Below are 23309 nucleotides of genomic sequence, written 5' to 3'. Positions count from 1 at the left end.
TTTTGGCAGGTTTATGTTAAATAATTACAGATAGGCCTAAGCGTTGGCAAGAGAACATCTGCCAAGTTGTGTTTATGACTACAGGCAAAACAGAGTAGCCACATTTCTTTTTTGTAAAGTAGAGATAAAGAGCTAATAGAATCAGTATAGTAAGTATGCCCTTACTATACCCTTTTACACCTGGTGCCTCCTCCTGTTTATCCCATTTGGACCTCACAGGAGGAGGAGAGGCCAACCGACAAGTGCAGTCAACCTTCATATCCTGGCTCTGTTCGCTGCTTCCGTTCCATCAGTGTCAGACGCTGTCAATTAGACCACTCCTAGTCCCCGGCAATTGCTCAGTAGGTGTGCCTGTTCTTCAGTTTCAGGCTTCTGTAGCCATGAAACTCACACCCGATAAACTGCCTCTCGCTCCCTGCATCACAGGTACTCTCACGCTCTCTTGCTCTTCTTTTCTCTTGCTGGCCAGGCTAATTTTCCTTCTTTTTTTCTCTGAGCCCTTCTGTGCCGGCTCCCTTTTTATTTGCCTCAAAGGGCGCAGTGCCTTGATCATGAACTTTGGAAAGTGGATGAAGCAGTTGACAGACCGCACACTCAAGTGCAGTGCAGTTACTCCAGTTACTCCACTGACCCCCAACAGCTGCATAAGCACACACACCCACAGAGATCTTGCTGGCCAATTATTTATTAAAAAATCTGCCACCTTTTTCTAAGCCACAGACCAAGTGTACCACATAGTCAATGTGGCTTCTCTTTTTCATATTTTCTTGTAGGCGATTAAAACCTTCCATGCATACTAAATTGCCTGTCTTATTTTAGAATTTTACAAATTGATATAACCAAAAATATTGCATAAGGTCATTCTTTTTGGTTTCTATTGGTGACAATGGCCATCTGTCATTAACTTAGATCTAGGCAATAGGAGTAATATGAAATTTGTTTTTGAAAGCATGTGGCCTATAGCACATGCCTACATACAGAAGTCAAATGCACACATCTTCTCCTCCAAATTGGCAGCTATTATTGGACTCCTTTGCATACCTAAAAAATAATTTTTTGGGTTGGTGGGGGTCTGGGTAGGAGTACTTTCTGGTAAATTATCATTATCAGATCAGGTGAATGGCTTGACAAGGATGGAATTAATGGGTGATTGGGTGATTGCATGACTGGGCAGTTAAGGCGCTGAAAGGTCTGACATAGCCCAACTGTCACCAGCTGTAGATGATTTTGCTAAAGTCATTGAAGGTATTTAAAATATGTTCAACTGGTGCATTTCTAAGCCTGATTCTTTACTGATCTAAAAAGGTTTAGTAATAAGATATTTATAGCAATAAAAATTTGAATTTTTGATATGCTATTACCAGCTTTAATTGACCAGGCTTTAATTGTGTCAGAATTGATTATTGTTATATACTTTATATATACTAGGGGGCTTTTGCCCCTGCTCGCTTCGCTTGCAAATAACCCCCAGGCCTGCGCTACGCACCAGCCACTTTTCATCTCTGCCACTCGTGTGGTGAAAATGGGGGCTGAACTAACCCCAGTGAGACTCCAAAATCCCCTCTTAAATGGTGATACAATGGGAAACAAATAGTTTAGTCCTCTTTGCTCGATCAGCTGCTGGCTTGCTGCTGCTGCTTCTGTGCCGCGTGATCTGAATCTCGCATGGCGCTTTAAACATTTTAAAGCCTGTACAGCAGCTGTCCTTTTGTCTCACTGCATTGTTTCTCTTCTCCCCCAGACACACTCTGCTCCTGTTGGGGGTCGCGCGCCCCTATGAAGAGGAAGATTTTCTATTCTTTTAATTGAGAGACGGAATTGTCCCCTCCGACTGCACATTGAGCTTGATTAACTCCTGAAAGAGACTTATGTTTGTTTGAAATGGCTGAATAACGTTTTTGTCTCTAAAATCTCCTGTGTATATGTGCAACTCTGTGACCCAAGCATGACAGCGTATGTGGATTTCACTTTCACCAAACAACAAATCTTTTAATTCTTGTAGATACACCTCTTCATTGGGAAGGAACACTACTTTTCCCTGATGGCAACACAAATTAGACGATCTACAAGTCTCCGACTTAAAGTTTAAATCTGAACAATATATTCAATCTCTTCTTGCTGTTCTGTTATTACACCGAGTAATAATTTCCGTACGCTAATGCGATCTTTACTATTTTTTTGAGACTTTTGAATTTTCATACTTCCATTATCTCTAACCTGCTCTGCATGTATATCGCACCAACATTTTTGAATTCTTTACAATGTTCTACTTTGTCATCTACTCTTTGACTTTTATTTCCGTCCCCGGGTGTGGTTAAATCTCTTGGTACAAAGTCTTGTCTCGCGGGATGTAAAAGTGTCTCTCTGAGAAAGTCTCGTCTCCTCCCAGAATTTTTTTATATAATAGAGAGATTTGTTGTAGGCAGAAAATGTTAAAATTGCAAGTTATGAAGCTAAACAATCATTTATATTTTAATGGATCCTATCATCAAAATGCCTCATTGTTGTAAATATATAAATTACAAAATTGAATTCAACTAGATCTGCATAAAGTGAAAGAGAAAAAAATTGTAATATTAAAGACTAAGATTCTTTATATCAAAATGAAGGGGTGCAGATTTAAAAATTTGGGTCAGACTGGAATTATTGAATATTGATCACATGTGACATAAATGAACATTTGTTGATGTCTGTACTTTTTGGAAAATATGACAATAAATATAACCTTTTAACTAGGTGACTTTTACAGCTCACCTTATTTGGAATTCTTTCTAAAATATGTAATTCTGATTAAGGAGTTTATTTTATTCCTTCAAAGTCAGGTATGTACACCTCAAATTATCAAGCATGCCGTTATGTAACTAGTTACATTAGCAAGACAATTAATATATGTGGTATATTGTTATAAGCACCCTTAAGTAGTTTATGTTGATGGTTTCTGTTTCTAAGTCTGTACATTGTAGTTTTCACATTTACAATTAGGTCCATAAATATTTGGACAGAGACAACTTTTTTCTAATTTTGGTTCTGTACATTACCACAATTAATTTTAAATGAAACCAGTCAGATGCAGTTGAAGTGCAGACTTTCAGCTTTAATTCAGTGGGGTGAACAAAACAATTGTATAAAAATGTTAGGCAACTAAAGCATTTTTTTAACACAATCCCTTCATTTCAGGGGCTCAAAAGTAATTGGACAAATAACTGGAAATAAAATGTTCATTTCTAATACTTGGTTGAAAACCTTTTGCTGGCAATGACAGCCTGAAGTCTTGAACTCATGGACATCACCAGATGCTGGGTTTCCTCCTTTTTAATGCTCTGCCAGGCCTTTACTGCAGCGGCTTTCAGTTGCTGTTTGTTTGTGGGCCTTTCTGTCTGAAGTTTAGTCTTCAACAAGTGAAATGCATGCTCAATTGGGTTAAGATCAGGTGACTGGCTTGGCCATTGAAGAATTTTCCACTTCTTTGCTTTAATAAACTCCTGGGTTGCTTTGGCTTATTCTTTTGGGTCATTGTCCATCTGTATCATGAAACGCCGCCCAATCAATTTGACTGCATTTAGCTGGATTTGAGCAGACAGTATGTCTCTGAACACCTCAGAATTCATTCGGCTGCTTCTGTCCTGTGTCATATCATCAATAAACACTAGTGTCCCAGTGCCACTGGCAGCCATGCACGTCCAAGCCATCACACTGCCTCCACCGTGTTTTACAGATGATGTGGTATGCTTTGGATAATGAGCTGTTCCACGCCTTCTCCATACTTTTTCTTGCCATCATTCTGGTAGAGGTTGATCTTGGTTTCATCTGTCCAAAGAATATTTTTCCAGAACTGTGCTGGCTTTTTTAGATGTTCTTTAGCAAAGTCTAATGTAGCCTTTCTATTCTTGAGGCTTATGAGTGGCTTGCACCTTGCAGTGCACCTTCTGTATTTACTATCATGCAGTCTTCTCTTTATGGTAGACTTGGATATCTATATGCCTACCCGCTGGAGAGTGTTGTTCACTTGGTTGGCTGTTGAGAAGGGGTTTCTCTTCACCATGGAAATGATTCTGCGATCATCCACCAATGTTGTCTTCCATGGACGTCCAGGTCTTTTTGCGTTGCTGAGTTCACCAGTGCTTGCTTTCTTTCTCAGGATGTACCAAACTGTAGATTTTGCCACTCTTAATATTGTAGCAATTTCTCTGATTGGTTTTTTCTGTTTTCGCAGCTTAAGGATGGCTTCTTTCACCTGCATGGAGAGCTCCTTTGACCGCATGTTGTCTGTTCACAGCAAAATCTTCCACATGCAAGCACCACACCTCAAATCAACTCCAGGCCTTTTATCTGCTTAATTGATAAATGACATAACGACGGACTTGCCCACACCTGCCCATGAAGTAGCCTTTGAGTCGATTGTCCAATTACTTTTGAGCCCCTGAAATGAAGGGATTGTGTTAAAAAAAATGCTTTAGTTGCCTCACATTTTTATACAATCGTTTTGTTTACCCCACTGAATTAAAGCTGAAAGTCTGCACTTCAACTGCATCAGAGTTGTTTCATTTAAAATTTATTGTGGTAATGTACAGAACCAAAATTAGAAAAAAGTTGTCTCTGTCCAGATATTTATGGACCTAACTGTATATCAAGTAATTATTTAACAGTGAAATGCTATAAAAACTAAAATTGTATGAAAATTACATTTCTTTCAGTTTAGTGTTTATAGAAAGTCAATTAATAGATAAAAAATTTAAATCATCAAAATTTGTTTCTATTGTAAGTTTAAAACTGATTTAATTTTGGTCAGTTTCCCAGTTAACCAAAATGTTGCTACCATTTGTCTAAAATTCAGATTGGGTATTTATCTGGGGTTGCCTATTTTAGTTGCTTCAGAATTATCCTAAGCATTTATGCAGAAGTGTCCTTTATGTTTTGTAAAGAAGGGAACAGGTGGTTGTGAGGTCATCATCATAGAATGTGTGAGTGTGTGTATACATTGTTGCTTGTAAGTAATGTCTATATATATTTCTCAATCGAAACTTTACTCATTCCAGCTTTTGATTGTTGGATTTTTTTTTAAATTTTTTTGTTTATGCTGTAATTCTGCTAGTCCGCTTTTACAGCTATAAATAAAAGAATTTCCTCCCCCAGAACATGACTTGCTCTGATGGTATGTAGGCCTCTAAATCAGTGCCTGTCTTTCATGGCTTTGTGTGTAAAGGACATCTGATACTGGATTAACCACTGGTGTCTGCTGCACTGAACCCCCATCCCTGACCCCCCATCACCCCCCCCCCCCCCCCCCACACCCATCACTTGCCTTTCTTATCAAACTTCAGAAGCTAAAAATAGCACTAGGCATGCATTAACAACATATGTTACAGGCCCTCCAGCCAGCTCCACAAGCCTCATGTGACTTAATGTTTATGAGAATTGTAACTTGATGCGGGATAAGATGTTTCTAAAATTATTTGGGATCATTCAGCGGGAGGTGGCACTGGGGAAAAGAGTTGCGGCACAAGGTTGTAAAGAGGGAGACTGAAGGAAGACCAGCAAGCAGAAGGCTAACTATTCATTTAAAGAATTCTCAACAAGTTTGCTGCGCTCTGCAGAGGGGATGAACTTTGCGGTGGGTTACAAGACCCTGCTGGGGGACACAAACACCATGGATAATTTGGAGAAGCAGCTAATCTGCCCCATCTGCTTAGAGATGTTCACCAAGCCGGTGGTGATCCTGCCCTGCCAACACAACCTTTGCAGGAAATGTGCCAATGATGTCTTCCAGGTAGGACCTGCTCTAAAGACGTTGGCTCTGCTTAGGATGGTAGAAAAGAGCACAAGATGGCAGAAGTATTTAGCACAATGTGGCATCTGAGTTGTTTCAGTTCTATTCATGTAATAAGAGAATTCTGGATGGTATAAGTGAGATTATGAATTTTAATTTAGGATTTATAAAAGCAATACCACTGCCATTGATTGTAGCATCTTATCCTGTCAAAAGGAAATGCAAAGAAAAAAGTGAGACTCTGGGTTTTTGTTTTAGCGCACAATAAAGGGGCTAATTAATTCAATTAAACTGAAGTATTGGATTTGAGTTTAGATGTAGTAGTGCCGGATATTTCTTGAAAACTCCTTTTATATGTAGAAGTCTTACTGTTTCCTCCCTCTTTTAGACTCTCAGAGAGCTCTGTGTAAAAGTGATTTTCTGGCACTTTAAGCTTTCCGCTCTTCCTGTTTTAAAGCCAGTGTAGTGCAGTGACTTGAACATTTTAGCACCAGTTTGTATGTTCATACCTAGCATCCTAAGACACCTTTTTGACTTAAAGGCACCCCACTTATTTCTGTTCTAAATGTTCAAAATATATAGAAACATTTTAGTGTGTCCCACAATGTAAGCTACCATTCATTGGTTTGTATGCCAAGTGGATAATAATAAATTGAGGATGCTGTCATTTGATTCATTACTATAGTTGTCAATGATCTGCAATTAATTATTAATATGGTAGAGGCATAGGACTCTGGAGCAGCATCAGACTGAAGTAACGTGACATTCACTCTTACCGTATCACTTTAAAATCACCACCATAATGCTCAGAGAAATCAGAGTACCAATGAAAGAATGCACAAACACAATGAAATGGTTAGCAGGATTTGAACCCAGGACTCTGAGATCATGCTTCTGCCCTATATTCAAGCATTATTACTGCTTATTATTTGGCTGATGGTTTTAACCAAGGCATCGAGCAGAGGCAGTGAAGTGGCTTGCCCAAGGTCACACAGTGTCAGTAGTAGTATTTGAACCCAAAAACCGTAATAACGCCACTACACTGCTTAATCATGAAAAGAATTTTCTGATAAAAAGTACAATCAGAATTATGACCACGTCGATGCTTCGGAGAGAAAAAAATAGTTTGGAGTATTGTGACATTACCTTATTTGGATTTTATTTTTTTTTTGTAAAAATATAGAAAGTAGAAGTGGTGGCAGTGGTATAACTATGTATTTATAGTGTTTGTCAACCATTATTGTCACTTCTTTGTACTTCAAAATGTTTTATCACTGCTAATAAGTGAAAATCTCTCACTTTGTTCCCAATAAAATGAAACATCTGCTGGTCAGACTGCAGGTTTCAGTGTAGGGTGCATTTAATGTTCAGATTACTCATTTTGAATTCCTAACATTGAAATCGTCTCCTGAGTCTCTGTGTAGCTCCTTAAAGTGCAGTTTAACTGGTAGTGGCCAAGCAGATGGCCGGTGACAATGGGCCTCGTTTGAAACGGCTGATAAAGCTGGAATGTTCCTGTTGGATGGTCAGACGTTGTGGTTATTATTTCACATGCAAAGGGAAAATTCTTCATTGCCTGCGTTACCGACATGCAGTTGTAAATCTTTTTTTTTTTTTTTTTTACTTGTATTTTCAGTGTTTATTTTCTAGTAGTTTTTGTCCTTTTAATGTGAAATGTTTGTGATTTCATGTGAGTATCAGTTTGTATTGCATTTCTCTTGTGTGTCTCGTGCTTTTTCATAGCTGTGTTGTTTTTAGTCACAGTTCCCGCTGACACTTCATCACATGCAGTCTTACTCAACATCACCTATAAAAGATGTCCATGCGCTGCTGCCACGTCAAAGCTTTTGGATACAATCTGAACAAAGACATTTCTTTGGCGATTTATTATAGTGTTATTGTAGTTTTTTTGAATTTAGACCTTTTGATCCGATTTTTAGGAAGATTTCTGTCTAGCATTTTAGGTTTTGGTAACTGCTGCTCTTGATCCTTTTAGCTTCAGAGCTTGTTTGCTCTTTGTCCACTGCCTTAAGCACCATGAGTCCTTCATCTTCTTTCCTCTCTTAATCTGTTCTCAATTTTACTTGGTGTTTTAACTTAGCATTTTCTATCTTGAAAACACAGTGTCACTTGACCTGAGTTTACTTAATTGGGCTGTACATCTTACAGCTTTTGATGCTGAGGTAGAATGTGTCAAAATATGGAAGAAATTTTTCCAGCACATTGTGAAATTGTTGACTGAAAGAATTATTATTACACTAGTGGCATACTGAGATGCCACAGAACTGTGAAAAAGTATTTGTGTACCCCCCCCCCCCACACACACACACACACATCTATATCTCTCTATTATAACAAAAAATCCTGGAAAGCAAAAGCAAGGCTACGATACGTGATCTTCTCAGAAGTTCTTGGAAGACATTTAAAAGACCCGCGAGACAAAAGAGACTGGCTACAGAGCTCTCACGGGGACCGTAAACATGAGATTTGATGCCAAGAGATTGGATGATTGGAACATGAGATTCTTGCAAGACACGCCCTACTTACAAAAGATATAAGAGCTCACCCATCAAAAAACATTCAGTCGTGTAGTACACACAGATCATGTGCTCTCAGCACATATAAAGCGTATAAGGACAATACGGAGAATAGAGACCCAAAGGCGAGAGAAAAAGGCAGATAAGAGATTATGAAAGCAGTGGAATTTGAAAGGCTCAGACAAATGATGGCACTATGCACATGCAGAGAAAGGTATAGAGTATGTAAAGCAGTAAAATTCAAAAGTATTGTAGTGTCCCAGCCAGGTTGAGGGCTTTTTTGGTTTTAAGTGACTGTTCGGTCCGATTGAGGGAGGACGGAGTACAGCACGGAAGACTGATAGCGGGGTATTGATTGATGCGGGGGGGGGCTAGGGGGCATTGGAGAGGGTGCCAGAAAGTTGTGTTTGGGGTCAGAAAGTCGGCGATTGTTCAAGTAAAACTTTTTTGATATTTTATCATGTCAGTCGCTACAGTATCAAAGAAAAGATAGAAAAGATCGCATTACCGCAAACAAAAGGTGATTGATCATCAGAGCCAGGTGTAATTGAAAAAACAGCAGGACAAATCAAGGTCAGAAATAAAAGGCAAAGAGTAAACAACAAAGTCTTTTCGAATTTGCATCATTCAATGCACAAAACATGGATTTACACAATAATGGACCATACGCTATGAGAATCTGTGGTCCCGGAACAGTTAAAGCAACGACAAGTTAAATTTCAAAGAATACACAATTCGGTCAGGTGTATATTGATGATCACGGAGAAGCGATGCAAATTTTAACAGGCAAAAAGAAAGGTGATGTATATATTCCGTGAATAACATTACACACCAAAGGAGATCATGATATGCCATTCGTATTAAAATGTTTACAGTTTACCGTGAGAATGGCTTTTGCTATGACAATCAATAAATCACAGGGACAAACATTAGAAAAAGTTAGATTATTTATTAGAGAAACAGAAACAATATTCACTCAGGGGCAAATATACGTTGCGTTGTCACAATGTGTCTCCAAAAAATATTGTTTTTAATGAAGCTTTAAAGTAAAAGTGCAAATAATGAAATTGAAACAATTCCAAAGAAAAAAATTTTTTAATTGTATATCCAATTAACCAAACACAGGGGTTGGCAAGCGAAGCCCCCTAGTAATATATATAATAAGAGAGAGAATAAATAAAATGCAAAGTTGACTGACTTCACTCGCACAACAAAAGCACTATTTCCTATTTAGTTACAAAGCTGAATTGTACATCTGGGCCAGTAGGTATCCGTTAAAAAATATTTATTTTGATTACACAATATTTAGGAGTAGCAAACCCCGTACAACAGAAAAACAGAATACCCAGAAATCGCTTGACTGATTTGATTGAATTGGTGACATTATAGAAAAGAAAATTAGCCAACCCATTTTTGTTTTATTTGTCAATATTTGTGGATGGTAATGCTGCAGTGAGTGGGCTGTTCTTAGACACGGAACCTTTTGTTTGCTGAGCGCTGTAAAGGAATCGCACAGATTAATGGGGCTTCTGCTTTTTGTAAATGAAGGCCAAAGCAGAAGCACCAAAGTTTGCCGAAGTTCAAAGAAGATGTGCTTAGCAAGTTGCATCTCTGGGTACACACAGTATTCTTACTCGGTCAGCTTCTTCAGTATGTACAAAATCAATGGGAATGGGTGTGTGTGGTTGTCCTCCATGGGTTGTTGCTTTTACTTCTACACAGTGCATATACTTCGAACAATTGGTTGGATGCCAGGGGCCCTCGGAGGTGAAATCCACACAATATTGTGGAGAACTGGGGAGTCCCCTTAGAGGACAGACTATGATATGCCACTACACTACGGTTTGCAAAGCAGAAACCAGCATACCAGCCCACTTCAAGCCCTGGGCACAACAAAATCCAAGTGCGATACCATGCCTTCGTACGTTTTATACTCGCACAACTCAGTAAAGGGGTCCCCATGGACAGAATATAGAAGAGGTGCACAATGTACATAGTCCATGACATTACTTTTGAACTGTTCTTTTCCGTACAATGCTTACACCATTCATTTCATTTCATTAGACATTTAAATGTGCAGTCATTAAAGTTCAATACTATATGTAATCATTTTAAGTAAACCAAGGTTAAGTGTATATTGATTTTGATTTAAACATCCATAACTTTGTGACAAAGCATGATTTCTGATCAGAAGCTGCATTTGGTTACTATTTGATCAAGATATGCTGCAGGGAGAAATTATATCTATACCCAAAATTCTCAATTATTTTTTTCTAATTTCCTGTTTGAATTCAAAAGAATTCAATTTACTGTAAAATTGTGTTTTCCAATGAACATCAACAAAAGCTAAGGTGAATCACTAGGAAAAGTAGGAACTACAGCATGCATTATATACACTCATTTGCAATTTTATGTAGGATGTTAATCAAGCATATAATGTCCTCAAAAAAAGTACTCCACGAGTTACATAATCCTTCTGATCCATCTGATTAACCAACTCCACCAATACTGAGGCCCATTGTCTTGAGAAATTTTCCAGTTAACGTCAAGTAACACAGTTTTTGGTATATTTGTTTCAATAAATGGCTTCAGATCTTTAGACAAAATGGAATATTAGAAGCATGGTAAACACCTATCACCATTTCTAAGTTGCTGCTTATTATGTTTAAGTGCTAAAGTTATCCAACATATGTGTGAACAGGTAATTACTCCCTTGACTACTCATTCAGATGGCTGCAGTTAATTGATAATTAGGCTCAGCTCTCTGATCACATCCAGACCTGATTATAGCCAACCCTGCTGAATGTAAACCTTGCCATATATTGAGAGTTACCATGAGACTGAGGTCTGATATCAGCACAAGATTTCTAGAAGAATGCTGTGCCTTCATCAAAGGAAATTCCAGAAGAGATGAGGAATACATTTGCTGAAACTTTTCAGTCCATAGAGGGTTACAAAGATCTTCCTGAGGCCCTGGGACCCCTTAACACCACAGTGAACGCAATTACCTCCAAATAGAGAGCATTTATAATGGGTGAATCTTCTCAGTAAAAGGCTATTTTGCCAAAATTACTCTAAGGGCACAGAAATGATTCATTCAAGAAGTCCCAGAGGAGCCCAGAACATTCAGAGAACTGCAGGCATCTCCAACCTCTGCTAAGGTCAGTGTCCATGACTTCATGATAAAAATAGATTGAGGAAAATGTGACTCATGACAGGGTAACAAGGTGAAAACCTTTGCTGTGTAAGAGTAACATTTGTGCTTGTTTCACATTTGCAAAGAAACACCTGAGTTAATAGAAAAAATTAAACAGATGAGTCAAAACTAGAACTCCTTAGACAAAAATGGTTTGCACCACAATGTCTGGCATAAATAGCTACTGTGTTGTTTGACAGTAAAGATATATCTCGATTATAAAAGAAAATCTTGATATGAGACTATTGCAAAGAGATTTTTGAAAGTCCTGCCCTCCTCTCAACCATTTCAGGTTAACGGCCCACGCCCATGGTCCTGAAACCTCTCATTCGTGTGAATGCTTTTGTTAGACACAGTTCCTGCGCTCTCAGCTATGTTTTCCTCACTTTAAGTTCCCAATAAAAGAAGACTTATTATGTCAAACTCTTATTGAAGAATTTCAAATGAATTAATGCGAAAATTGTTGTGTTGTTACACAGCAAATTTGTTAAATGCATATCAATAGACTATGCTGAAACAGATGGTAGTGATGGTGTGGAAGATGAAAACATCCAAGTTACAATATCACATAGAATATCTACAACCGTTCACGCCATCCGGCCTTCCACCGGCTGAATTACTGTTGAAAGAAGGATGTATCATAATGTTATTGTGTAATTTATGTACGAGTGATGAGCTATGTAATAGGACAAGATTAGTTGTATTCAAAATTGGTCGAAAAACTCTTGACATGTAAAAGTTTAACAGGCGACAAGAAAGGTAATGTACAGTAGTACATCTTCCACAGATAACATTAGACATCAAAGGAGATCTTGATATACTATTCGTATTAAAAAGTTTACAGTTTCCCGTTAGAATAGCTTTTGCTATGACAACAAATCACAGGGACAAACATTCAAAAAAGTTGGTTAATTTATTAGAGAGAAAGAAACGATATTCACTCACGAGCAGTTATATGTTGTGTTGTCACGCTGTAAGTCGAAACACTAAATCAAAATTCAATGCAATATTGACGATAAGTTAATTCCAAATAGTGTTTTTACTGAAGTTTTACAGTAAATGTGTAAGTTTAACTCTTTGAGGGCTGAATATATTTTTCCAAAAAACATAGTTTCTGAAAAGCAATGGTTTCACACAGAAATCAACGTAAAACGTCTGTTGTTGCATGCTGCTGCTGCCAGTTTGCCAAGAATGTGTGGCAGGCTTGCTGTTTTCGCGTGGCAGCAGCAGCAGTGGTCATGGTCGCAGTGTCTCGCAATCTGGTTTCTACCTCTTATAATTAAGTGGCAATCCTCCTGGTGAACATTGCCACATGCATGTCAGCTACATGAACCTGTTCAGCCCCACGATTAGCTGGGGACCAGTCAGCTGAAGCTGGAACCTCACATTCGTTTTCGATCACTCGTATCAAAATTGGAATCCGACAAGTCATAGTCCAGTTCAGAGATAATAGGCAAAACTTAATCCACTGAGTATTTTGCTTTACCCATTCACTTTGATCTCTCACCATTATTTCAGTGCCATTTTTGCCATTGTTTGCACCTTGCTACTCACACAAGTGCCGGAAATCTCGTTTCCTTCTAGCAACAAGAGTCCAACTAAAACATAACGGTTGGTTTTGTTACAGTTTACAGTTGATTACCATCGTCAACTCCTCCTTTTGACAAAAGTCGACAGCAGCCCTGAAAGAATTAAAAAGTATTTGTGTGTTAATTTCAAAGCCAAACAGAACGTAAACATAAAACGCAATGAATACCTCTAATGCAACATGAAACATAATTTTCTTTCAATTTATTACATTTTACTATTTTTTTTACTATGGTTAATTACTCACTGTAATGTAAAAAAGTTAGGTCTATTATGCATATGTAACAATTCCCATGAAAACAACAATCTGTTTAAATTGTACATCTGCTTCCCCATAAGTGAGCGGCAGAGCTGCAAAGTGGCTAGTGCATAAAGCCCACCAAGAGTTTGTTGAGCGAAGCGAGCAGGGGGGCAGAGCCCCTTAGTACCTAGTAAAAAACATGGTGATGGTGATATGTTGGAATGCAGATTCTTTGCTGCCCTGGGACCTGAAAAATTTGCCATTATTGAAGCATCCATGAATTTTGCATGTTACCGGAATATTCTGAAGGAGATGGTCTGGCCATTACCTGAAGCTCAAGAGTAACTGAATTATGCAGCAGGACAGCAACTTAAAACACAAAAGTAAGTTGACAACTGAATGGCTCAAAAGAGCCATTGTTAACATTTTGGAGCGGCCTAATCAATGATTTGCACCCAGCAGAGATGCCATCCTGACCAGTCCACGCTTGTTATCCATCCACTATGTCTAAATTAAAACAATTCTGCCATGAAGAGTGGGCTAAAACTCCTCGACAGTGATTTGAATGACTGATACCGAAACACTGGAAGCACTTACTTGCGATTATTGCTGCTAAAGGTGCTGCAACCAAGTATTGAAATTATGAGGTATTTACTTTTTCCTGTCCATGATAGGGATGTGGGATAATTTTCCACAAATAAAGAAAGTAATAATTTATCAACTTTATCATGTGTTTACTCTGGTATCTTTTCTATAATATTGCATTTTCTCTGACTAGGTTGGAGGGCATTCATAAAGTACAATCTGCTAAAATGGGATATTAGGAAGGATCACATGTTTTTTATATAGATGTACTTAATAAAGTGACCACTGAGTGTATTTATGTAAGGTATATACTGTATGTATATACCTCTGTGTAGCAAAACCTATTTGGAGCAATTTGTCTCAGCATTTATTACTTTAGCTCATTTTCATATGAAGGTTGTAGTTCAATGGGATTTACAAGTCAAAGTAAAACAAAATCCTCCATATACAGTATGTATTCATATACCTATATACACTGCTCAAAATATTAAGGGAACACTTGATCATCACAGTCTAACATCAAGTCAATTAAGTTTCAGGGATATCAATCTGTCCAGTTAGGAAGTGTAAGTGATTGTGAATCAACTTCACCTGCTTTGGTGCAAGTTAAAGTGACAGCAGGTGCACTGGAGACGCAACAGCAAGACTGCTACCAAAAAGGGAATGGTTTTGCAGGTGGTGGCCACAAACAATTTCTCTCTCCTTATCCCTCCTGACTGATTCTTCTCCAGTTTTGCGTTTTGCTAGTGTCCTTGTCACTATTGGTAGCATGAGGTGGTACCTTCAGCCGATTCAGGTTGGTCAGGTAGTCCAGCTTCTCCAGAATGGCATATCCATACATGCCATCGCAAGAAGGTTTGCTATGTCTTCCTGCACAGTCTCAAGAGCTAGTAGACGGGCTGTTACACAAGGATAGCTGGACAGTGCCGTCGAAAGGCATCAACCCAATAGCAGCCCATCATTATGCAGCTTGACTGGCACTCGATAGAGAATACCACAGTTGGCAGCTCCACCATTGGCGCTCTGTTCTCTTCACAGATGACAGCAGGTTCACACTGAGCTCATCTGACAAATGTGAAATAGTCTGCAGAAGCAGTGGTGAATGTAATGCAGCCTGCAACATCATCCAGTATGATTGGTTTGGCGCTAGGTCAGTGACAATCTTGGGAGGCATATCCTTGGTGGGTCACACATATCTTCATGTGCTAGGCTACAATACCCTGACTGCTGTTAGTTACTGGGATGAAATCCTCAGAGCCAATGGCAGATCTTACACTGGTGCAGAATGCCCTGGGTTCCTCCTGGTGCAGGACAATGCCCGACCTCATGTGGCCAGAGTGTGTAGGCATTTCCTGGATGAAGAAGGCATTGATGCCATTGACTGGCCCACACGTTCCCCAGACCTGAATCCAATCGAGAACCTTTAGAACGTTATGTATTGGCGTATCCAATTAGTGCCACAGACTGTCCAAGAGCTCACTGTTGCCCTGATCAAGGTCTGGGAGGAGATCCCCCAGGATATCATCTGTCGACTCATCAGGAGCTTGGCCAGATGTTGTCGGCACATGGGGACCATACACAATACTGAGTCTTAGTATGTATTGCTGTGATGAAATTCACGCAAGTTGGATCAACCTGTGATTTCAACTTTTGACTTTGATTTTCGGTGTGATGTTGAATTCAGCACCTCAGTGGGTTGGTGATTTTGGTTTCTATTGACCATTGTTACATCATTTTGTTCTCAACGATTACTTAGTTAAGATTTTTGACTTGAATATTCCGTTTATCGAGATCTGATGTGTGATTTAAGTGTTCCCTTAGTTTTTTTGTGTAGTGTATAATATGTGCGTGTGTATATATACACCTGATAGATATCACTATGAAAGTCATTGAGTTGTGTTCAGGAATGCCTAAAACATGTACCCATTGAAAAGATGAAGTTGAAATTTTCACTTTATAATAATATGGGAATGTAAAAAGTAAAGCAAAAATTTATGTAATTAGAAATGGCATGCGTTTATGAAGGCTGAGGATATCAGACAGATGCTTTGTGGAAAACATGTACATCACTGAATGCTGTGGGAAGGCATGAGTGAGGCTTGCTTGACTGTGTGCTGCCCATCATCTTGAACTTCCCTTATAAACGTCCCGTTATATACAGAGTTGCCAATTTAATAGGATCACCTATCTAGTAGCATGTTGGGCCTACAGAACTACATAAATTCATCTGGACATGGACTCCATAATATGCTGGGTGCCTTGTTCAGCACTGTTGGACTGTCTGGAAATTATTTTGTTGTTCAGTTGCTGCAAATTGGATGCAGCACAGTTGTGATGCAAACTTTCAACCATAAGATCTAACAACTGTGCAAGCAACAAAAACGTGTAATGATATTGGAATCATTCTGTGTTGATACATTATCATGCTAAAGATGTTAACCCATGTTTGGATAAGCCAATGCCATGAAGAGATGACCTTGGTCAGCAGTGATGTTCAAATACGCCTTGCTGTTTTGATGTTCTTCAGAGGGTAGCATAGAAACCATCACTCTGCCATCCCTGGCCTGGCCTGTTGACAATAAACAGGATGACTCGGGTTGCTTGCTCTAAATTTTGTCTTTCCATGTGCAAGATACAAAAATAACCTGGATTCATCCAACCAAGTAACTCTTTTGTCTTTCCTCACAGGTCCAGTTTTGATGTTTCTTTGTTCATTGGAGATGTGTTTTCTTGTTTTTCTACTCACAACTTTGGAAGCCAAAATCACATGTGACCGTTGTTAGCCTTTCCTTTCAAATGGGCTACAAGTGGTGTATTCTGGGACAGCAATGTATGACCTATCTGGTTTGTGGCCCATCTGTTTTCTTGTGTGATTCTCACTTTCCTCCTTTGATTCCCGAGTGGTTTGTGTCCACAGGATACATTTTTTTTGCACCATTCTTGTTAATCTCTTGAAATGATTGTTTTTGAAAAGCCCCTAATGACTGCTGCTTGGGTGATTCTAGAACTGATATGCCCAGCGCTAAGTAGCATGCTACGTTTCAAGTCACTAAGGTGGCTTGTTTTCCCATTCCAACACTTTATTGAACACTAACTGATGCTAGAAATGCTGGACTTTGTGATTTGTACCACGTACGGCTAGCTGTCACGTGGTATGTGATGTGCTGGAACGTAGAACGCATGTGAAGGCGTGTGGGCACCTAATAAATTAGCAACTCAGTGGATGGTTTACTCCTAAACCTGTCTGATTACTTTGGGGGCCATACTGTCCAGTGTGCTCACACACTACAGTTTTGAACTGACTTTTATTTTCTATTTATTTTCTTCTGCAATTTCTGAAAGTATTAAGTGTTTAATAAAGAGCTCGGATTAACTGTTAAGTTAGGGTGTACTCACACCAGGCTCGGTTGTCCCCAGCACTCACATTGCGCTATAACGTTCTGGGCCCAGGAATACTTTCTTCATCACCATGCGACTTTGTGTAAAGCCAAAACAAGATCCGAACACGGAGTGACAGCATACATGTCAATATGATATTCATTATTTTGTGTATTTTTTCGGAGTTGTGTACGGTAGGATAATGTCCTACCCTCTTACAGCTTTATTGAGTGTGCAGTGCAGCGCTTTGCTGTTAAGCGTGTGGCACGTGCAAGAAGATGTTTACGGAGACGAATGATGTTAAGAGAAGAATTTGCAGCTTTTCTTGCCAACTACAATTCACGTTCATCTGGAAGGTGAAAGTGAAGACCCGTTTTAACTCCGATGGTATCGAATGAAATGATGTTGCATCATTGACATCATGTCTGTGTTTCATGCTCGGCCACATTTAGCGATCACACTGTTCCTTAAACCTACTGATCTGTGCTGAGGCCCACCTGTTCCAAGCAGGCCAAGGCACGGTACGGTTGGCTCAGCACAGAGCAATCACACTAGTCAAACGAACTAGACTTTAGGGGTTACATGTGGGTAAACGTGCTCAGGGCACAGAACAAGTTGCTAGTGTGAGTACACCCCTAGAGTGGTGCCTTTCACCATGACCAAAGTCCCAAAAGACTACTTTGTGTTTGGTATTCAGTCTCCAGGCCAGTTCTCTAAACAGACAGAATCACAGTTTCTACATAGAAATTTGCTTGTCAGTGTTATTTCTATTTTAAAGCACTAACACTCAATTATTTTTAATAAGACTAGGGGGCTTTGCCCCCTCCCCCAGACCCCCCCCCCCACGAGTGCTACACGCCATTGTGAAGAGGGGGGCTGAACGTAACCCAAGGAGACGCAGTCGCTCCTCCGAAACCCCTCATAAGAGGTGATACAATAGGAAACAAATAACAGTTGTTTGTTTTTTTTTTTACCTCCTCTTTGCTCGATCAGCTGCTGGCTTACTGCTGCTGCCGTGCCACATGATCTGAATCTCGTGCGGCACTTAAACATTTAAAAGCCCGTACAGCAGCTGTTCTTCTGTCTCACTGCCTTGTCTCTCTTCTCCCCAGACATCCTCAAATACTATTCGATCTCTTTTCACTGTTCCGTTATTTCACCGAGTAATATTTTCCATTTGTTTACTATCATTTTTTTGAGACTTTCGAATTTTCCTACTTCCATTATCTCTAACCTGCTCTGCATGTGTATCGCGCCAACGTTTTTGAATTCTTCACGACGTTCTACTTTGTCTTTTTCCGGCCCCGAATTTTTAAGAGATGAGAGCACAGGAAGCGTGTCTGCCAAAAGCATTCCAACAACTGAGAGGTTAGATGACCGCGGTCTTGTTTGAAAATGGCTGTAAGTATGATATGACTTGACCGTCTCGCGGGACGTGAAAGTGTCTTTCTATAAAAGACCACGTCTCATCGCAGGAAAAAGTCTCATCTTGTCCCAAGATTTTTTTTTTTTTTTTTTTTATAATAGAGAGACATTGTTTTTGTTAGAGAAAACTTAGTAAGAAAAGAAAGGAAATACACTTAATGTAAATATTATCCCTTACATTTTAATAATTTGTAGAGCCAGCTTATGCAAATGTCGAACTCTTTTGGGTTTACTGACTTTGTCGTACTGTTCTTACAGCTGGCCAGCTGTTTCTGATATATTAACTGTTTTGTGAATTAATTATATAATTTGCAATGAACACACGCTGCATGCAGAAAGGTTCTTTGCTATGGTACCCATCTGAAAATAAGCAATGGAAGCACTAAACACTCGAGCGTTAGAAAGAAACTTCACCCTACTTGACTGTTCATGCTGATTTAATTTATCCAAAAAGCCTTGGAACAAGTCTAGTGTGGATCTATTCCTGTCCTGGATGCCTTCAAACCCCCTAGAGGTCCGTGCCCTGACTAGACCCCTTATCTGATATAATTGAGGCCTCTCCAACCAGGTGTCAAAAAGATAAAAGAAAGAAGCTGTGGTCCGTAGGCTGGGTCAGCTGCATGTGGCCCTTCATCAACTTTTATAGGAATCGGATTCTGAGCAGCCCTATTTGCCCCATCGAATAAGATGGCACCATAGTGAGTGTCCCAAACACATCAGCATGATAATTCAAAACCAAAGTAGTGACTAAATGTTGTGGTTACAGGGGGAGTACAGCTTCCTCTTCATTACACCTTTAGGAATTATTCCTCAGAATTCTGTGGTTTCGTCTTACCAGCTTTCAACACAGTCACGTCAGTTCATAATTTAAAGGTCTACTCTACAGACTCAAGTTGATTAAGTGCTGATACGAAGCCCCCCTGCATTTCTGAGGTCACATGGAGATTGGCATGTTTCGAGGGGACCACGTCTTCCAAAGAAAGCACAAGTAATGGCTTCTTTCCAATCTAAACAAAAAACGAGAGCACACTAAGAATGGTCTGACCTTGCCAATAATCTGTAAATATAGGAAAATACATGGAAATAAAACATATATAAAAATAAATCACAACATAAGGAAACAACATTTACAAAATAGGTATAAGTGACCCGTTTGTTTCTCAAGTTCAAGTAATATACATTTGTATGAAATGAAGTGTCCTACAAAAGACAAATACTGTAGATACCGTGTTTGAAAATAAGACAGGGTTGACATCTTGCCTGAAGAAGGGGCCTGAGTTGCCTCGAAAGCTTGCATATTGTAATCTTTCTAGTTAGCATATTGTAATCTTTCTAGTTAGCCAATAAAAGGTGTCATTTTGCTTGGCTTTTCTCTACATACAATTTAACCTAACATTTTATATGTCTTTTTAATCGTTTCTGTACATTGCTTCGATGGTGAGAACATTCTGTCAATGTAAACTCCTAAATCCTTTTCAAAGCATGCTTCCTTTAGGACGGTGTCTCCCATCTTGTAATTATGATTGATGTTCCTTTTGTCCACGTGTAGCGATTTGCACTTTTCCGTGTTAAACTACAAGTGTTCATCCATTTCTAAAGCTTGTCCAGGTCTTTTTTGAACCATTTTTGCTGCCTTCTCAGTATCTGCTATCCCTCTCATTTTAATATCACCTGTGAATTCCACAGGTTTACTAACTACACCAAAATTTATATTTATTCATTAATATAAATTAGAAAAAGTAACAGACCCAAGACAGACCCTTGAGGGACTCCACTGATGACCTCGCCACATGTAGAGCATTCACCTCTTATCGGTACTCTTGGTCTCCTTGAGATTGAGCTTTGTAGGTTACCTCTGATACCAACAGCTTCTAGTTTCAGAATGAATAATCCTCAGTGTGTGACTGTATGGAAGGTTTTTGGAAAGTCAAAATAAATTCTGCTATATGTTTTGCTTTTGTCCACTCTTCTAGTAGCTTGTTCAAAAAAAATCTCTTCGATTGGTTTGGCAGGATTCTCCTCTCATAATTCCATGCTGGCTTTTATTTTGTTTGCTGTTTTTTGTACAGGTACTTCTGTAATTTATTCTTTCTTCTGATCTCCGCAATTTTTCATGTTATAGACTCATTGGCCTGTAAGTATGAGGTGCTTATACATTTTCTGACCGTACCCTGATATCCTTTCTCTTAATCTGAGCGATGTTTCAGAATTCAAGTAATTGTCTTGTCACAAATCACTCTTTCTTTTTTTCTTTTTCAGGCTTCTAATCCTTTATGGCAGTCGAGAGGTTCCACCACTGTGTCCACTGGAGGCCGTTTCCGTTGTCCTTCTTGTCGTCATGAGGTTGTTCTGGATCGGCATGGAGTCTATGGACTGCAGAGGAACCTTCTGGTTGAGAATATTATTGATATTTACAAACAAGAATCCTCCAGGTGAGCATGCTTTAGACCAGGGTTGTCCAACTCTAGTCCTGGTGGGCCACAGTGTCTGCAGGTTTTCATTCTAACCCTTTTCCTAATCAGCGAGCAGTTTTCACTGCTAATGAACTCCTTTTCCCTTCATTTTAATTGCTTTTAATTGTTTTTAAGGATTCAGTCCTCTGAATTGATTTGTTTCTTCATCAAATGGCAGCCAAACAGAAATGAGATGTGAAACAAGCCAACAGATGACCAGCTAAATTAGAATGTCAGCTCCAGCCAATTTCACTCCAACCAGTTTCTTAATGAGAAGGCCATTCTTGCTGTTAATGAAAGCCGTTATTAAATGTCAGGACTTGTTGCTGCTCTCGTTCTGCCACAGCAGACTGTTGATTTTCTGCCTTTTTTAAGACCACCGTCAAGATGTTTTGGTGACCTGAGCAGACCAACATGACAGAGACCTTCACCTTTCTTTATTTTCAGGTTTGCTTGTCGTGTTGCAGCTTGTTTTGTGTCTCATTATTGTTAGGAAAAAGAAACAACTAAGGGGTCTGAGTCACGTCAATTAAAACTAAGGCAAAAGAAGTGAATAAGCAGCAAAAGTGGCTCACTAATTAAGAAGATGGTTAGAATGACAACCTGCAGCCACTGCGGCCCACCAGGACCGGAGCTGAACAGACCTGCTTTAGACTGTATGAAATATTTTATTTCTTATTCCTCATATACTGTAAAAAAAAAAAAATACAAAGCAAAATGTAGAACTGATAGTAAATAACACAGTTCTTCTAATACAACATTCTTAAGTTAACTCACTTGGTGGCAAAAAATAAAATTGAAAGAGAAGATAATGACACAGAAAGCTAGTTTTTAAGAGATGAACAGGAATGGCCAGGCTGATGGTTGAAGGCGAAAAGGTAGGAGGTGTGGAAGATGTTGCTGTTATGGCCGTGCAGCGTGTTTAGTAGAGGTGTTGTGTGAAAGCAACAGTGCTGGTGCAATCAGAACAGTGTGCATAAAAAATGTGGTGGTGTGAAAGGTTGTCTGCAGCTGCTCTAGCAGCCTTTAATTCATAGAAGGTGTGTGAGAGGAGTACGGCATTCCGATGTAGGACGTGTAAATTTGCATTTCAGCACTAGAGTTGTTTTAAAGTAGAGAAGTTCTGCTACTTGAGTAACATGTTGAGATGGAGGTGCGGGTGCCTCAGGTCCTCCATTCTGCTTTCTAAAATAGCCACTCTGGCATTGAAGTTGCTGTAAACTTCCAGAAGGACAGCCATTACTGAAGCTCTCCCCTGATCTGGGTTTTACGAGAGAGTTGACAGACAGAAGCCTCACCTCAGTAAAAGACTCATGAAAGCCATCCTGGAGTTTACAGAAAAGCACTTAAAGGGCTCTCAGATTGTGAGAAAGAAGATTCTCTGTTCTGGTGAATCCAAAATTAGCATCATGTCTGGAGAAAACCAGGAACCGCTGATCACCAGTGTAGTGCCATTCCTTTGGTGAAGCATGTTGGTGGCAGCATCATGCCATGGGGTTGTTTTTCTGCAGTAGGCACTGGCAGACTAGACATGGTTGAGGCAACGCTGAACGGAGCAAACTTCAGAGATATCCTTAATAGAAAACCTGAGCACTCTGGACCTCCGACTGGGCTGAAGGTTCACCTTCCAGCAGTTCTGTCACCCTAAGCACACAGCAAAGACAACACAGGAGTGGCTGAGGGACAACTCTTTGAATGTCCATGTGTTGCCAAGCCAGAGGGAATGAGATTCAGCAAAGTAAAGCAGAACATGGAACAAAGCCATAGAGAACAGCAATGAAATTGAACAGATGGATATGTGGAACGACTCCGACTGAGAGGAAATGTTGAGAGTGTGGCATGGCCCCAGTTGTGATAAAGGAGGTGAAAAGAGCTTGGAAGGCATTCTGGGAGGTGTTCCCCAAATACGACTTCTAAAATAGCATCTCAGCCATTGAAGGGTAAAGTCTCTGAGAGTCATGTAAGATTGAGACATACAGTATCCGATGAGGGCAGGCCAGGAAGCAAAGCAAGAATAAACCGAGATGAGAATGTTCAGGTGGATGTGTGGTGTGTCACTGAGAGGAAGACAAAGGCCAAGTTAAGGGAAAGGGACACCCTGGTGTGAAGGCAATAGGTTGTGCTTGAAATAAACACATTA

At 39.6% G+C, this 23309-nt stretch overlaps 1 protein-coding gene across 1 annotated transcript in view; it reads left to right on the top strand.

Annotated features, from left to right (window-relative positions):
* The first annotated feature begins 5363 nt into the window (after positions 1-5363).
* The window catches only part of trim54 (tripartite motif containing 54), a 123932-nt gene continuing 105986 nt past the window's right edge, over positions 5364-23309 (top strand). Inside the window, exons 1-2 of the mRNA XM_028796791.2 lie at positions 5364-5767; positions 20976-21148. Coding sequence (XP_028652624.1) covers positions 5600-5767; positions 20976-21148 — 341 coding nt within the window. The 5' untranslated portion in view covers positions 5364-5599. The remainder of the gene's footprint in view (positions 5768-20975; positions 21149-23309) is intronic.

The sequence above is a fragment of the Erpetoichthys calabaricus genome, chromosome 3 (assembly GCF_900747795.2).
Source record: "Erpetoichthys calabaricus chromosome 3, fErpCal1.3, whole genome shotgun sequence".
NCBI lineage: Eukaryota > Metazoa > Chordata > Cladistia > Polypteriformes > Polypteridae > Erpetoichthys > Erpetoichthys calabaricus.
Note: the sequence above shows the minus strand (reverse complement) of the source record. Positions and strands in the feature narration are given on the sequence as shown.